The sequence below is a fragment of the Oxyura jamaicensis genome, chromosome 14, assembly GCF_011077185.1.
Source record: "Oxyura jamaicensis isolate SHBP4307 breed ruddy duck chromosome 14, BPBGC_Ojam_1.0, whole genome shotgun sequence".
Lineage (NCBI taxonomy): Eukaryota > Metazoa > Chordata > Aves > Anseriformes > Anatidae > Oxyura > Oxyura jamaicensis.
Genome location: NC_048906.1, coordinates 14,524,752 through 14,542,449, shown reverse-complemented (window position 1 = coordinate 14,542,449; position 17,698 = coordinate 14,524,752). Strand labels below are relative to the sequence as shown.

At 32.6% G+C, this 17,698-nt stretch overlaps 1 protein-coding gene across 26 annotated transcripts in view; it reads left to right on the top strand.

Moving 5' to 3' along the window:
- RBFOX1 (RNA binding fox-1 homolog 1) overlaps positions 1–17,698 on the top strand; it is an 814,571-nt gene that overhangs the window by 732,840 nt on the left and 64,033 nt on the right. For all 26 annotated transcript variants that reach the window (XM_035339113.1, XM_035339111.1, XM_035339110.1 and 23 more), the window contains one exon: positions 9,557–9,637. In XM_035339113.1, coding sequence (XP_035195004.1) covers positions 9,557–9,637 — 81 coding nt within the window. The remainder of the gene's footprint in view (positions 1–9,556; positions 9,638–17,698) is intronic.

The following is a 17,698-nucleotide window of genomic DNA, read 5'->3' as shown; positions in this document are numbered from 1 at the left end:
TTTTATTTTATTTTATTTTATTTTATTTTATTTTATTTTATTTTATTTTTAATCAAGTAAGAGGCTGTTCTTCTGTAAGATTCACAGAAACTGCTTTGGGCTTAGGAAGACCCTGAGCTGCAGATAGTTGGAAACTAGGAGGACCCTGCCCTCCTAGTGATTTTTTTTTCCTAATGTTTTGAGAAGAAAATAATGGTTGGACTTCCCTTAAGTGTTATTCTTGTCATTCTGGTGGTTAGCAAAAATGCATTCTATGGTTTTCTGATTAGACCAAAAATATTAAAGAAATATGCTGGCATCCTAAAACTATCTAATTATAAACATTATACTGATATTTTCTTTTTTAAAACCTTTTCCTGGCCTCCTCCTGTTAATATTGTTGTTTGGAGCATTAGCATGATTTTGAGGTAAATATGAGAATTATGCCTGCTTGCCACATTTTGGGTTCAGGTTTGCAAAGTAGGTTTGGTACAGGTGAAATAGATTCAGATTGCAAGAAACTGCATTGGAAGCTCCGTGTGCATGCTGTCATATGTCCCGTGAAGGGGGTATAAACATTTGAACAAGACTGGCTTTTGGACAGCTTTGAACCATGTATGATGGGATTGTCTGCTTCAGGGGACAAAGCTAAAACTAGCCCAGAGTAAATCCTCCAGACTGTGTGATGTAGGCTTTAGGATATAAACCAGCTGTTTATTATAGCTGCTGGTACTGTCTCACTAATTACTTAAAAATGCAGAGTTAGCCTTCGTGTGCTTTGTCTGGACCTGAAGTCTGAGCTTCAGTATACTTGGTGGCTGTCTTATGAAATAAAAGTTGAGACTGTGATTCAAATACCAGATAGGGCTATATGGAAGAAGCACTGCCTTAAAAATCTCTCAGAGGAAAATTTAAGACAAACTACAAGGTAGTCACTAAAACACTTTGTTCAGGACTGAGTGCCATATTTGCAATGTTAGATAAGGTTGCAAATTAATGAGAATCAGAGGAATAAATGAATCTGATTAGATGGATAACAAAGAAGGACCCAAGAATTAGGGTGGGTAGTCAGACAGACAAACTATTCTCAAATGTAAAGTAATAAAGTAATATATGAAATGTAAAGTTAATATAGTTAAGTAGAGTGGAAAACTGATGTGTTTTAAACCTTGATTACATTTGTAAATTAATGCTAAAGAAGTTTAAGATTTGTTGAATGTATTCCAAACGTACAGCTAATATATTCTGTTTCCTCTTCTCCATTTTCTTCTAATTTTGGGGCATTGGATTATAGAATCCCCAATACATTAACATTGGAATTAAATTTCATAATACTTACTGAGAAGAAATTTAAAAGTACTGAGATTTCATTTATCTTTTGAGGTAGTGTAGACAAAGCTGTGTTTTAGAATGGGACACAATATTTGCTCTTTCAATTTTTTTTTTTTGTGAAAATTGTTTGGGGAATATCTCCCACCATAGAACTGCTTCTAGTGAAAGTGAATGTTTTGGAAAGTTTGGAAACATTGTAGCTTTTTGTACATATATAGAATATATACATATATATATATATATATGCTCATGAAGTTGTGGAATCTGAATTGGCTAGAGAAGAAATAAACTAACAAAAACCAGGATTATACATGATGATCCAGTTTTTGCTTTTATACGCTCAGATAGAGCTTGTCATTCAGAGTAGATTTTTATTTCTAAATTAAAATCAGGACCCATTGGAACTAAGAAATTAGTAGTATGCATCTCTGCATCTAATTGCATTAGATTTGCATTTCTGTTTTATTGATTTACTGAAATAGGTAATTTACACAGAAAATAGCATCTTAACACAAGATGAAAGTGTTTGGAAACTATAGTGTTTGTTCTTGAGCAGAAGGCCTCCAGTTTCATTTATTTGTGATTCTATTCATACTGCAGCCCTTATTCATCAGGCAGATGTATGAATGTGGCCCATTTTAGTTATCAGCTGAATATAAGTGCATTTTATATTCCCAATTATCCTGTTTCAAGATTGGTATACCAGCTCAGTTTATATTTATACTGTAGAATATCTTGTTGTGTTTTTTTTTTGTTTTGTTTGTTTGTTTGTTTTTGTTTTGTTTTTATCCTCAAAGTTGCAAGTGAACCAAGATCAAGTTAAATGAACCAAGAGTAACTATCATTTACATATATGTTAATCTGCTAGGAGGAACTAGAAAGATTAGGAACACTGATTTGATTTTCAAAGGTCCTGAACAACTTCAGTGGGACATATCTCTCTGTATATGATCATAGCAAATACCACTTAATGTCAGTTATATATATACACAATCAAGTACATATAAATACAGTAAACATCGCAGGAAAGTTACACGTATGGGCAGTACTGACAGTACTACAACTTTTTTACATGATTACACAGCTTATTTCCAGTTTTAGATTTTTTTGGTGAGAGTATGTAAGTATTTACGTGTGGGTGATCAATGATAACAATGATCAATGATAACAATTCTCTAACAAGCATAGGGAAACTCTCCATCCTTCCTAGGTATTTTGGTATAAGCAGCAGCTGACTTAGTGTGACATGGTATTTTCTATTGGTATTTTCTATTTGGTTACAATACAAGGAATGTGTATTAACCTTTTTTTACCTTTTTTTTTTTTTTTAATACTATATTTGGAAAGAGCAGTTTATTGCAATTGCTTCATATTGTGAGCAGAAATGTTACAGAAATTATTTGCACAAAATTCAGTCCATCTATGGTAAGACTGGCATGAAATGAAAATAGAAACAAGTCAGTGTTTGTTTTTAAGTTGGCATTACTTTGTCACAGACCAAGAGAACCATGGCACAGCCTAAAGTTACCACTAATAAACAGTTATTGTCACATACTTCATTTGGAAAGTTTGGAAACACTGCATTACCTTTTTGTAATGTATTTTTCATGCTCACAAAATTGGGGGATCTGCATGAATAATGTATTCCTCTTGGTGAATCCTCTTGGCAATCTTGGTGAATTTTAGTGTCTCAGTCATACATGTATCTTTCAACTTTTCACTGATGAAGTGGGTCAAGCTTTAAAGCAACTCATGATGTGAGGGCTGGAAAAGGATCTTAACATGGGAGCAGAGCTTAAAAGAATTTACACAGGAATCTGCACTTCAAGCTCCTGTGCCATGAACAATGTCTTTCCCAGTCTAAGTCACTGCAGTACATACTGTTAAGCAATCTGACCAGTTGTATATGGTATGGCAGCTCCTGGAGAGAAAGAGGTCCTGAAGTACCTTGTTAGATTGAGTATGAGTTACAGAAGGAAGAGAGAATAGATCTCACACAAAACTTTTACCAGCGCTGCAAATTTTGTTGCTCATCTGCTTTTTCCTTAGATGATATAGAAACCTCCTAAACCCATGACTTAATATACCAGACAATGCACATATGTAACAGAAGAAAGAGGTCTATTTCCCAAAAGCAAAGAGAAATTGGAAGGATAGCTTACAAATGATGTTTGTTGCAACATACATTGCTGTTCTCTGAGTCATTGCCAAATTTTATTGAGTGTTTTGCTGATACTCTAAGAGATGGTAATAAATAATAATTAAAAACAAACAAACAAACCCATGCACTATGCTCAGAAAAGTTATGGAAGGAAAGTTAAACAGAATTTTTGAGGAGATCCCATAACATGTCTTTGAAACCCTCTGCTACTCCCCCCCTTCCCTCCCCCCAAGTCTTTTTTCCCCTGTTTTTAATAACCTATATGAGGTTATACATGGATCAAGGACTTAATACATAAATATGAGTATGTATAGAATACAGATTCTCGTTGTTCTGTGTGGAACTTATCAGAAGGCAAATATACATAGGTTATTCAGTAACTGAATGTATTTCAGGTTAGCTTTCAGAAGGCAATATAGATACTGATTTGGACTTACAGAACTCACCTTTGAACATTAACTTCTTTAGATTCTCCTCCCTGCCATTCAATTTTCTTTTTTAAGAGAAAGTCCATAGATAACTTTGAGGAAATTAAAGATAGTTTTTATTTATATTTTTGACATACTGTAAGAAAGGGTTAAAGGAGGTGTGTATTTTTGGATGCTACTAGTTTATTCCTTGTTAATAATGGATGGAGGCATTTAATGTAATCAATACAGCCATGATTGTGTTTAAAACCAAAAGAGGGGTATTCAGTTCACAGAAAGGTCCCAAGTGGCACTCAAGAAGCACTTTTTTTGTTAACATACTTAAAAGCATACTAAGTTTGACTATTGATAATGAAGGGCTAAGGTAACACTTACCAACTAGTATGCATCAAAGTTGGAGGTTCTCTGTGAATTACCCAGTCAGATGGGACAATTTTATTATTGTATACAATACAGTATTACTGTACAGCAGTGGCCTTTTAATTAGGTGTTTCTCAACTATTTCTGAGCAAATTTGAAATGACACATCATAAAACAATATTTCAGACCAGAACAAAAGTAATGCTAATTCTGTCTGGAAAGGCCATTATTACACTACATTCTTAAGATAGCAAATCAAGAGCAGCTGACATGGATTGTTTATGAAGATCGTTGGTACACTAGCAGACTTCCTCACATGTTCATGAGAAATCCAGCCTCGTAGTTTTCTTAATATGTTGTATATGGAACAGAAGTTAAGAGGATAGGAACAGTAGACATAGTTGCCCAAGGGAAAGTTTAGGCTGGATATTAGAAAAAACTTATTTACTGAAAGGGTTGTTAGGCATTGGAATGGGCTGCCCAGGGAAGTGGTTGAATCACCAACCCTGGAGATCTTTAAAAGATGTTTAGATGTAGCACTTAGTGATATGGTTTAGTGACAGACTTGTTCTTGTTAGGTCAGAGGTTGGACTCGGTGATCTTGGAGACCTCCTCCAACCTAGATGATTGTATGAAGCACATTCACATTCCTGACAACTATGTTCCTCCAATAATCAAGCAACTCATTCATTTAGCAATGCCCTCAACAACCAAAGGAGATTGATAAAAATTGCTGCTAATAGGTCACATACAAATTCTGAACCATTTACATATACAACCCAATAAGAGTATAATAGTTTTTGCAACAGGTACAAAGAAGAACAGTGATCAGAATGACAGAGAACTAACACAGAAAGAAAATTGGTCTGTATACCATCCAGCTATATTGGAAGAAAGGGGAAAATGAAATAACAATTACTGATGCAAATATTCTTCTTAGCTTATATTTACTTTCCTTGTTTTATTTTTTATTTTATTTTATTTTATTTTATTTTATTTTATTTTATTTTATTTTATTTTATTTTATTTTACCTGTAAGTAATACTGTAGAATTTATGACCTGGTCCTTGGTTGCTAAAAGCAGTAACAAGCTCCTATTTGTAACAGAATAAATATGTATAAAGAAGAGCTTCTTTACCTGGCAAGCTGAGTATAGAATGGATTAGAGTGATTTAATCTCCACAAAATCTTGTTGTATGTAGTAACCTGCTTTAGTTTCTATATCCACCTGTGCACTACTACCCAATGGGAACCAGCTCTGATATTGTCTTTATTCTGTCACCAGAAATGCTTATGTGCTTACACTAACGTTGTTATAATTTATTGCCCTGGAGTGTAATGAAGTGCAACTTCCGTCCTCTTCACCTTTGTAAATCCCTAAAGGTCTTGGAGAATAAATAACGGAACTGTAAACAGGAAAATTTTTGCATGGGAGCAAAGATTCTGAAGACAACTATGCTGGCAGGTGCTTCATTGTAAACTTGGGTTTTGATAATGGTATATCAACTTTATGCAATTCTGCTAGTGAAGGTTTCTGAAAGTTCTATCTACTTTCTGTGACAAAATACAGCTAGTCTCATTATCAAGGCTCTACCACTATTAATTTTGCTTCAGCAGCATAATTTTAAATAATGGTTCGAATTTTTTTCTTCTGTAAATCTTGTTTCAATTTATATTTCCTCAATGGATGCCAAAGAGACTCAACCAGTTGTGCAAATTCTTTTAAGCTTACTCCAGATCTTTATTTTAAAACTGTCTGTAGTTCTGGCTAACCAATGGTTCCAGTTAGATGCAAAAGCTATTTTTGACAGAAGTGATAGAAAATCATTTATAACTTACTAGAACATCCTTCCATTGTTAATGTAGCCACCGAAGTATTTAAGAAATACAATGAACTTTTTCATATTTTTTGTATGAACCAGTGAGTAACCTGTGGGTCATCACAAATACATTGGCATTTATGGTTATGCTCTACAGATTAATTTATGTAAGCCATGTAAATAGGAAGTACGCACAAGAAGGCATATTTTTGAAAGTAGAAAAAAAATAGAACAAATACTTTTAATCCAATATATTGAATGATTGGGGGCTGAGTTTTAACATCTTAGAAATATTAAAGACTTCACATAATTTTCCATACTCCATTAGACACTTTTGAGTAATTATTTCCTTAAAAATAATAGTGCTTCAACAACAACAACAACAACAACAAAAAAACTAATCAATCAGTACATTTTTAATCATAGGCTGTAGGAGAAAACAGTGTGGCAAGAGAAGTATGAGTGGGAATATTTTTGAGCCTGAAAAGTAAGGTTTTGTGCATCCTGCCAGCCTTTAAGCCATGGATGAGTGGCGAACCAGTGGGTACTTTGCACGCTTATTGTCTGCTGACAACATGCCCTGCTGCAGCACAGCTGCCTGCTACGTGCAGGATAACCCGCAGCCTTGCTCAGCCTCTGCAGACTGCACTGGTCCCATTATACCTAGCAGCACAGCTGCCTCAGCCTCCTTCTGCCACTGGTCTGTCAGAAGCTCTCCTAGGAGGTACCTGGTGTGCCTGTAGTGAATCCACTCTTCAAATATGTATGCTATTTTTTTTCTGATCCTTTTGACAGAATGAGTCAGGAGAGGCTGTCGGCTGATGATCTCCAAAATCCTGTATCACTAGTCACATGTCTTCTGTGACCAAATTCTCATATTAGAGAAAAAAAAAAAAAAAAAAAAAAGTATGCAGATTATTCTTAATGAGAAAATATCAGCCTTAAGCATGCTGATACAGAAGGGATGGTAGAATTAAGGATGAACTCTTGCATGACTGTAATTTTTTGAAGCTCCTCAGCTCCATGATATTATTAAATTACAGTTTGAAGAGAAATATTAATCACTTTATATTAAAAACTTCTTAAATTTATTCTCTCATGGTACAGTTTAACATTCCAGGTGAAAAATAATATATATATATATATATTCCATTAGGGAATCTACAGATTGTTTTAATATTCTGAGACTTTTACAGAAGAGTTTACTGAAAATAATTCAATCTTTACCCAGTTCTACTAATTACAATTTAAATATTTTTAATAAATGAGTTTCAGAAGAAACCTTTTCTCACAATAGTAAATTTAGAAGTTCCATATTTTTCCCAAATATCTAATAATAGTGATTTAGATGTTAATTTTATGTACAAATTTGAAAGCAGAATGTCAAAATGCTGTTAGAAAGCTCTATGCAACAAATTGAATACACTGTAGTCATATGGATTTAAAGAGCATCCCTTTTGAAGTACTTTCATTAGAAATAAGAAGACTAGAGTAATGAAACTTGTGTGAGATGAAATCAGAAAAACTGTAATAAGAATTTTAACGACAAAGTTTTATATATATAGTTTTATATATTTACCAAGTATACATGAAGTTCTACATAATTTATTCTTAAAACCTGATGAAATTTACTGTTTTTAATAATTCCTTTTCTTATTTCACTCAACTAGATGAACTCATTTGTACCTTCAGCTTACATTTTCAGGCTTCTATAGTAGCACAAGTTTAGAAGCATCTTTATGGTTTTAAATACATCCATATTCCAATGTACATATTCCTACTGTCAAGTTTATTGATGGATCCTGTTGTTTATCTACTAGCCTGAAAATGATGCTTGCCACTGGTGTCTCAATTTCCTTTATTTAAGAGCTTCCAGAAATATAGACAGATCTGTCTTAAGTTAAAAAACAACCAATCAAAAGAAAAACTACCCCCACCCAAAAACAAACAAACTAAAAACTTGTTTTACCTTTTTGATTAGTAGTGGATGTCTGAAAATAAAATCAAGCATTGCCAAAGCCCATTAATGAAGGATATACTATGGACTGAGAAGTTTGGAAGCACAATATTTCATGAGATTTCCAGTGCTCACAGAATTATCAAAACTGTATAAATTACAAGAATTATTTTCTTTCAGTATTTCCTGTATTTCCACCTCAACTGACAGCTGATAATTAAAGAAATGGTTAAAGATTTTCTTAAAAAACAAACAAACAAACAAAACTTTTTGAAACAACTCAGGTATGTTAACTTCGTGTAAATTGTGGATTACGCCTGTTAGATGGGCAAATTCTATATAGAAATCATACCTACCATTTGTAATTAACATCATCATCCTTCCAAACTTTTGTTTGACTCAGATCCATTGAGTTACTTTGCTTATAAGGCAATGTCTTCTCTTTAATGTCTCACAATTTTTCAGGTAAATATGTTTAAAAATCTGTGATTCATAAATTCTGACAAATTAAAATATGTCAGTGTATAAATATGTTGTATGTATGTGTACAATTGTATATATACCTATATTTGCAAAAACATGTGTCACAGCCTGCTCTTCCTGGTGGACTACATTCTTAAAGTGGAGGTTTTTTCCTAGTGTGAAAGTATAGCTGTTTCTCCCTCTGTTCAATGTAAAATCTGTATTCATCTAAGAATGTTAAAATTTAACTACAGAGAAAGACAATGAAGTAATAAGGCATTGGATATAAATTTATTAAAAAAAAAAAAATCATTGAAGTTTAGGATTGTTTCCTAAATTTTTTAAGCACTGTTTAAAATTATTTTTACTTTTATGTTTTTTGTTTGTTTTTGTTTTTTTTTGGGGGGGGCGTTTTTGATGGTTTAATTTATTTTGTTTTTTAATCTTTATATACTGGAACATAATATATGCTTACGTATTTCTCATTCAAGCAAAAAATACTCCAATATTCACATGTAATGGTGTGATTTCTCTCACATCAGTGTTAATTTAAGCAACGTAACTCAGATTGTACTTGACCTAATATCTGTATATGTGAGTTTTGTGTTCTGATTTATCTGCTGTGTTTGCTTAAGTAGTCTCTCATTTCAGCAGAAGTTAGATGAGAAGTTAGTGGCTGGGTGATGGGAGTAGGAGCTTTGCACAAGATAATTAGCTAATTAGGCAGCTTCTGCTACAGAGATGCAGGGCAGAGAGGGCGAGAGCAGGGTGAGGGAATGGTGCGTGCTGTAAATGGTCAGAGTTTGCACCAGCTTCCCCATGTGATAAAAAGAGTATTTGGATTTGGGGGGATGTCTGTGTTTTGCTTTTTCCAATGTACAATGTACGATTATATGTGTTTACTGGGGGCTCTTTTTGTTTTGAAGTCAAAGGACATAAAGGGCCCCTTCTTCACTGCACTGCTTCAGTTATGGCTTTATTTCTGTTTTAAGATAAAAACTGAGGTTTAGTTGAAGTGTTCCAAAACCAGATACCACTCTCTCTCTCTTTCTTGTAGGCAGGGTGCTGCTGTGCCAGGCAAACCAGGAGGGATCTCCCGTGTACAGTGCCCCCAGTTCACTAGTATACACATCCACAAGTAAGCTAGTGTTATGGCTATTTTTTTTTCCTGTTTTGTGAAAAAAAAAAAAAAAAAGAAAAAAAAACATTACTGTGAATAAAGCCCCATAAAATTGTCAATTTTCTCAATAGTTTTTGTTAAGGTAAATGTGGTAAGTAATGTTAACAGATAATTCAGATAATTCATTTTACTTGCATTTTTATTCACAAACTGTATTTTATTTAAAAAAATAAAAGACCTGTTCTACACTGCACTGTTCTACAGAAATGATCAAAAGGTCTACAGTAAAACCGATTTCTTTATTTTTTTTTTCTAATACTGTTGTATACTCTGCATTTTCTGTAGAAGATGAAGTTGTGTTTCTTTCTCCTTCCTGATCACAACTTTTGATTTAATAAACAAAAAGTCTCGTAACATGCCAGCACTTGTTTGTGTCAAGGAAGTAAATAGATGTGAAGGTTGTGTTTTATTTCTTTATTTATTTTCAAAAAAAAAAAAAAAAGAAAAAAGAAAAATGTGTGCAGAATGAGTATTTTGAATTATAAGAAAATGCAAAACTGCAAGTAGCCAAATATGAGAAAATCACTGTTTTTTTTATGTAGTGATTGTTGAAATGATTCATTGAAACAAAAAATCACTGATTACAAATCAACAAGAATGTCTTCTGCTTGTTGCAGTATAGATTTTTTTTTCTTGATGAATTAAGATGAACAGCAGTGTTTGCTATGAATTCTTAACAGTTCTCTGTAAAGAAAATATTTTAAATTGTCTGATTTAACAACATTACAGTATGTGCTTTTATGAAGACTGTATTCACTGTAGAATGCAAATTCTTCTCTTTTAAGGCACTAAAGACTTCTAAACTAATTAATTTATTTTACTAATTAAAACTATGGCTATGAACAATGTCATCCATAGAACTACTGCTTTTATACTATAGATATGTGATCTACTTTCAAATCAGGAGTCTACAAATACATAATAAATAACAAAATACATGAAGTATTTTAAATTGGAAATGAAGTTATCAATTAAATCTGCATTTGCTTCCAGATACTGCATGAATATTTTGTACTATCACCTTTCCCAAGCAGATTTTTTTTGTCATTGTAGTTACAGAGATCCCCACATTACTTACTTTGTTATTATGAAATACTGTATAGATCAATAGAGGATTCTTCCTTACAGAACATTTTTAGTGCACCATTCCTTTTTGACTGAAATACCTCAGGCATCTGAGATTCTATTTTTAGAAAGCTATGCAAACATTTCATTTGTTTCACTGTTAAGGAGCTTCTCTGGGAGGAGAGGGGCAGTGTTTGTTTTTTTTTTTTTTTATTTTCTGTAATTTACTCCAAATAAAGCCTTTCTTAAGTTCATCTTGTTGCCATTATCTCCCTGTGTTATATCCTAGCAAATTTATTTCTGGGGCTGCTAACATCTTACAATATATCCAATATTATTAAATCTTTACATAGCCATTGTAATAGCTAGCTAAGCTCTATACTTCACTGTTTACATTATTTCTCATGGGTCAATCCCTTTTAAAAATCTATTTGCAGTCATGCTCCTTGAATAATGAGATCCTAACAAACACCTGTTTATTTTCAATTATGCCAAACATATAAGTAAACAGACTTTGCCTATCTGGATCCCACTGGGCAATGTGTAATACAGTTTCATTATAGAGATTGCCAGTAGTCCTTGCAGTAGAAGTTATTGCACTTTGTTGAATTTGTGTGTCAGCAAGTCATGATTTCTTTTTTAGTATAGTATTTCATATTGCCAAAATGCAGTTTTCCCCACAGGTTCACAACTCCTGCTAATATGAAATTATTACAACTACTAATGATTGTAATTATTTTTTTTTAATTTCTCCTTATTAAGAATTTTTCAGTCAAGATGTAAAACAGCTCGATTTCTATAGGAATTGAATGGGAATTAACCTTGAGCTTTGTCTCATTTTCCTTCTTTTAATATTTTAATGATGTTCTGTAGTATATTTTTGATGAACATTTTTAATATTGAAATGAATAAACTGATAAATCAATATTAACATCTAAGAGATTCATATTTTTACTATTACTATTCCATGTAGACAACAGAATTGTAGCCTTCATCTTTGAATAACTTGTTAATTGTTTATTCTGTTATTGGTAGGATTGTAACTGTATATTTCAGAACAACTTACAATGGAAGTACTAACAGGTTTTTAATTTGTAATCATTTGAATGGAAGGGAAAGAGCTGAGATTTTTAAAGCTGAGAAGTCTGGATTTCATCAAATGCTAATGGCATTTGGGAATTTTCAAATATTTGAAAGAGGATAGTTCCCATTTTTAGCAATGTTATTGTTTTTAACCTGTCTGTATGTGTTTTGTTCCTGAGTTATATTCTATAAGGAATGAATGACGGAAACATGGTGGTATAATATTTTTTTCTATATTTGTCTACATTTATATCTCATTTAACTTCTTGACTTTTAATTGTATTGCTCACTAGCAATTTATGATTGCTCTGAACACTTCTACCACTTGGCTAGACAGAAAGAAGAGTACGTTTCTTGGAGCTACTCTGCCTTTTGATGTTTTACCTGCCCTAGAAATATTTTAGGTACATTTACCAGTACAGTGATTAGTTACACTTCTGAATATGTCAGGAGCAGGAAACAAGGTTCTGCTTCCTCCCATCACTTCTGGTCTTTTGCATAATACAGAAAGACATTAGCTGCTGCTTCTTCAAGCAGTGGAACAAATCAGTAGCAATAGTCTCTCATTCCCCATCTGTTCTCTTATGCTGAAGCAGAAGATTCTGGGAATAGATTATTTGTTATGTAGTTTCAGCATGTAAATTTATTCACATCCCTTGGTGGGACAGATTATTTGTCTTCCTGAGATAATCAAAGAAAGGAAGCTTGTGGTCGCATCTTGGCTGCTGCAGATTCCCATAACATTGACATCTTGAAAAGAAATCTAATACAACTGATTTAAGTTAAATACTTCATCATCATCCTAATGCAGAATGAAGTCCAATGAAGACCGTAGACAAGTTCCTGTATCCAGAATGCAAAGATTAGAGTACACCATGTCCTGGTGAGGAAGTGAGCACTCACAGGAAGCTTCCTGGAGGCCCATGATATCTCAGTTTCACTAAACTGAAATTTAGCCAATCAAAGAATGTGGCCAAATGTAATTGACAATTTTTATTAATTTATTTATTTTGCACTCACCTGCTTTAGACTAGTTGCTTCCACAGGAAATTTTAAAATCCTGAAGAAAGTTGTATCTAATGTTAAATAAAAAGTCTAACGAGAAAAATGTTGGAAATTTCTAAAATTAGGCTACTTGAGCATAAGATCCATGAGAATATTAAGACCCTGCTGGGCAAAAGGAAAAATCAAAAGAAGAATAAAGTTCTGTCATTGAATATCTGTATTGCTGCTCAGTAAAGGACAATAGTATAGCTGGTTAAGTGTATTAAAAAAAAAAAAAGGGGGGGGGGGGGAAGGTGTAAATACTGATCTGAATTTATGCAAGGACTTTTAAAAACAAGTGTCTGTTTTCTTCATTAGTTAATTAGTTAATTAGGGCTCAAAACAAAAATGGTAAACAAGGAAGACATGAATTCACAGTATTATAGAATTATTCAGGTTGGAAGGACCAGGTTGCTCAGGGCACCTTTAACGATGGTGACTGCACAACCTTTCTGGGTCATCTGTTTCAATGCTCGAGTGTCCTAGCAGTGAAAAACTTTTGACTTGTATCCAGTGGAAATTGCTTTCAAGTCATGGTGGTTGTCTCTTGTCTTCCATCTGGGTGCCCCTCTGAAGAGTCTGGCTCTGTTTGCTGAATAATACTCCCTACCCTTTAATGAGAAAGCGATGCATCTGCCAGTAGAAAACTTCTTTGTATCTGATCAACATCCTCCGGCTCTCTAAGCACTAGTTGGTAAAATAAGCCAGCCAGCAACTGTGCATCAGATTTTTTCAAAAGTTTACAGTTGTGCATACCCAGATTCCATGGAAAGCAATGACAGAGAGAATTACAAATGCTAATAAAAGTTCAATGGCAGCAAAATATTTTTCACTCTCTGAATCAAAATGTTGATCTTTGTAACCTTTACACTTTATTTTAGGTCCAAGTAAAAATAAAGACACTTGAGTCAGTACGTATGTAACTACTAGTATATTTTTCTGAGCATGTATTATAGGACCATTCATAACATCATGGAATCATAGAATCACATAGAATATGATACAGAATCTATGATTCTATGATTTTATAATTCTACTAGTATATTTTTCTGAGTATGTATTCTAGGACCGTTCACTGCACTGAACAGCTGACATATGGTAAAATAGTAAATTGCTATATGCCTTTATGATTCACAGATGAGTGCCTGTATTTCCCAAATGTTTTGCATGCCCATAAATGAGATTTCTGCCTCAAATTCAATAAGAGTACAGTTTAAACTGATGTCAGTCTTGGGTTACATTTTCTAAATATTACAGCTTTTTCATTTCAGTAAGCATGCTTATAGGTACCAAAATACACATGCTCTTTTTCCATAATTGTTTTTTAATTAAAAATAAATAATTATTTCCTATTATGATAAAATGACATATTTTTTTTAAAATAAATATATGAAAATGCAGAAAGCAGACATTCATTTATTCTATTTTATCACAGGGCAAATGAAGACCTATTTTTTAGTTCATGTATTGATTACAATTTTATGTAGTGGAATACAGCAAATAGGACTGGGGGAAGGAGGAGGTATAAATGCTTATAAATCTGTCCCACATTGTTCTCTTTCTTTAATTGTAATTGTGTGATGAAAGTTCCATCAGTTTCTGTAATTAACCTAATGGTCTAAATGAATTTCCAGATCACTGGTTATTCACTTCTGTATGAATGCCATTGCATTGAGTTTAATTAATACAAAGTTTAACTTCCTTTGTATCATTAGAGTTGTTTTAACTCTTTCAGTTAAAAATATTTTTTCCCCTTATTTTGTTTGTCCCATTTATGGATTTGGTTTTATTCTCTAGCCATACTAAAATATTGTCTAGAATTTTTATAACTAAAATATTTTAAATTGAATGCTCTTTAGATTTCCATCCTCAAAATACCAGTCTAGATATTTTTTGTATTTATCTTTTCAACTATTTTTAAACAGAATTAAGTCAGTGCTAAATTCATAATCCCATGATATGCCCTAGAACATCTTATTTGTCTTGATATTCCTTTCACAGAAATACATATGACAGATAAGCACTCACCAGAGAATACTTCTTCTTTGCGTCAGACAGATATTAAAACAATAAACTATGTTGCCCTGGGATTTTAGCTTATGAGCAACTGGAAAACAACAAGGCAAAGATGAGATGTTTTTGAAAGGTGGGAAAGCAGTTCTTTCAGAAAATTCCCTAGAAACCTTTGCTCCTGTAATATTTTTGACAATAAATATTTTTAATGCTTAAGTTCTTTTAAAGAAAATTAGAAAAAATCCTAAATGTTCCAAAATTATCCTAATAATCCTCACAATTCAGACTTATTTGTTAGGTGCCAGTAGAGAACGAAAATCTATAGCAGAATCTTAATAAATTAAATTATGGGAATTTTTCTTTATAGATATATATATATTCTGTATTAAAAAGACTTATAAACACACATATGATAGATACTTTTGCTTTTTAAAAAAATATATATATATATATATATATATTTTTTTTTTTTTTTTTTTGTGAAAACCTGTATTTTGTGAGTATAGGTGGAGGATGGTTCCAGTGGATAGTTCAGGACTTTGTTGATATACATGGAATAGATGAGGAAAATCATAAATACCAAGTATGAACACCATATCCAACAGAAGGATTTTAGATTATTTGAGGATTCATTGTTCTGTAGAAATGACAATTAAGTAAAGCTTATCTATTCAATATATCTTTTAAATATCTGCACATAAAAGTAAGTTACTTGGGTTATGAAATATTTGTGAACTAGTTAAAAAAATGTTCTGTGAAACTATTTTCATTTTTTTTCTATTTCACTAAAAGCATTCCAGGTTTTATTTTACTGAGGAATTACCAATAGACTTTGACACTTATATTACATTCTGGGATATTTCCAGTACCAAAAGATTACACGAGGAAAACATAAATTTTCAAAAGGTCATTTAAAATGCACTTTTGAGCAGACTCATTAGTGGAAACATTCCATCCAGTTGATTTCTTTTAGGTTTATTCTGTTCACAGCTAAGTACCTGAAAATAGAATTGTAATGATGATCCTGTTATGATATTATCTTGAGACTCCAAGCAACCAAAGCTTAGGTGCTCCTGGCAGTGGGTACATCCGTTTCTGGGTTTTGCATGTAAGACATGATTGACTGTATTCAATCTAAATGGGCATGTACTTTATGGTAATGACATCAGTTATTAAATTGTTGTGATTTCATTGTTATGGTTTTTATTAATTTATTTGTTGAGATTTTATTGTTGATAGGGGAGCAACTGTTGTTGTTTCTTTGTTCTGAAATGCCTGTTTATCTTTTCAGATTAGATTTACAATTTTTATAATGCTGATTTGGAATGGAGTTATTCCAAAATATATTCACTTGATTTAAAAATCAATTGAATTATGTCATATTATTAGACAGTTTTGATTTTTTTGCACTTTGATTTTGCAAACCTTTTTCTGTTTGCAAACCAGTTTCTGTTTAGCAAAAAGGACCCTCAAGATTGTGAAACTCAATATTTGTGCTGTAGTGGAGATAGGCTACAGTGATCTACTTACATCACTTGTAAAGTTTTCTAATCAGATTGTCAAGTCTTAATGGTTTTATTTAATTTTAACATCATCAATATTACACAATTTGGGTTATTTCTATAAGGCCTTTTATATTTTAAAATTAAATGTTTTAGTAGCTTGAAGGCTATTTATCCAGATACTTCCAGCTTTGCTATAGGAAAACAATTCCTTTCTTTTGAAAGGAGTTTCATTTATATAGGCTGCTTTTGAGAGTAATCTTTTTTTTTTTTTTAATAATAATAATAATAATAATTTGAATCTAAGCCATCAGTTGAAAAATAGATTAATATTTTCTGAAAAATATTCACACAAAAGTCTGTGAAGCACATCACTAAAATGTGCCAGAAGGAACTAAAAATAAAGAAAACGAAGTCTTATTGACTTGCATTTCTTTAACTGTGGAATTCATTAAGAGCATTTTAAATATGTACCATTCACATGCCAAATAGGTACAGTGCAAAGTACGAGAGGTATCTTCTCTGTACTGCTAATAAAAGAAGTTCACAACTGTAATCAGTTTCCTGTTAAACATTGCAAGAAGTGTAGCTGCATATAATAAATATATGTTAAAATATGAAAACAGGTAATTACAAAAAAAATACTATAAAGAGTTATAATGAACTTTGTAATAGATCAAGAGAGATTCTATTAGGCCCTTTTGTACAGAAAAAAAAAAAAAATCAAAATGGGAAATTATTGTGCAAGTATGCAGTTGCCAGTAGGAGGAAAGATTAGTTATATAATCTTTCAGTGTACATGGTAATAGTTTCCTCATTTTCTGAGAATCTTAAAAGAATTGTTAAGAGCCAGTACAGACGGATTGTAGTTATGCTTAATTCTTTGAATAATATCACCAGTACATCATGAGTTAGTCAGATAAGGTTTTGTTTCTAAAACAAAATTATACTCAAGAGTTTCCCATGACTGCTTTAAGTGCTTCCTTCCCTTTCTGGTAAAATATACTGCAATACTTATTAAAGGACATCTATTAACCAGTGCCAATAGGTAAGGTGAAACTTATGCAAATGTTTAGGCTGGAGTGAAAAATAAAATTTTCTGAACCTCCATGAAAGCTATGAGTACGCTTCTGCTTCCTGATAAAAATCTGCCTGTATCTACCCATCTTGACCTTCCTTGTCTGTGTAGTTCCGTGGCTGCTGCTTGCTTCTTTTAAAAACAGCTTACTTTATTAGCCAGGAAAGCCATTTCAGTGGGCATTGGTATCTAGCTTGCTTCCTGTGCCTGTTTGACTTAGTGCTTTTACAGGTA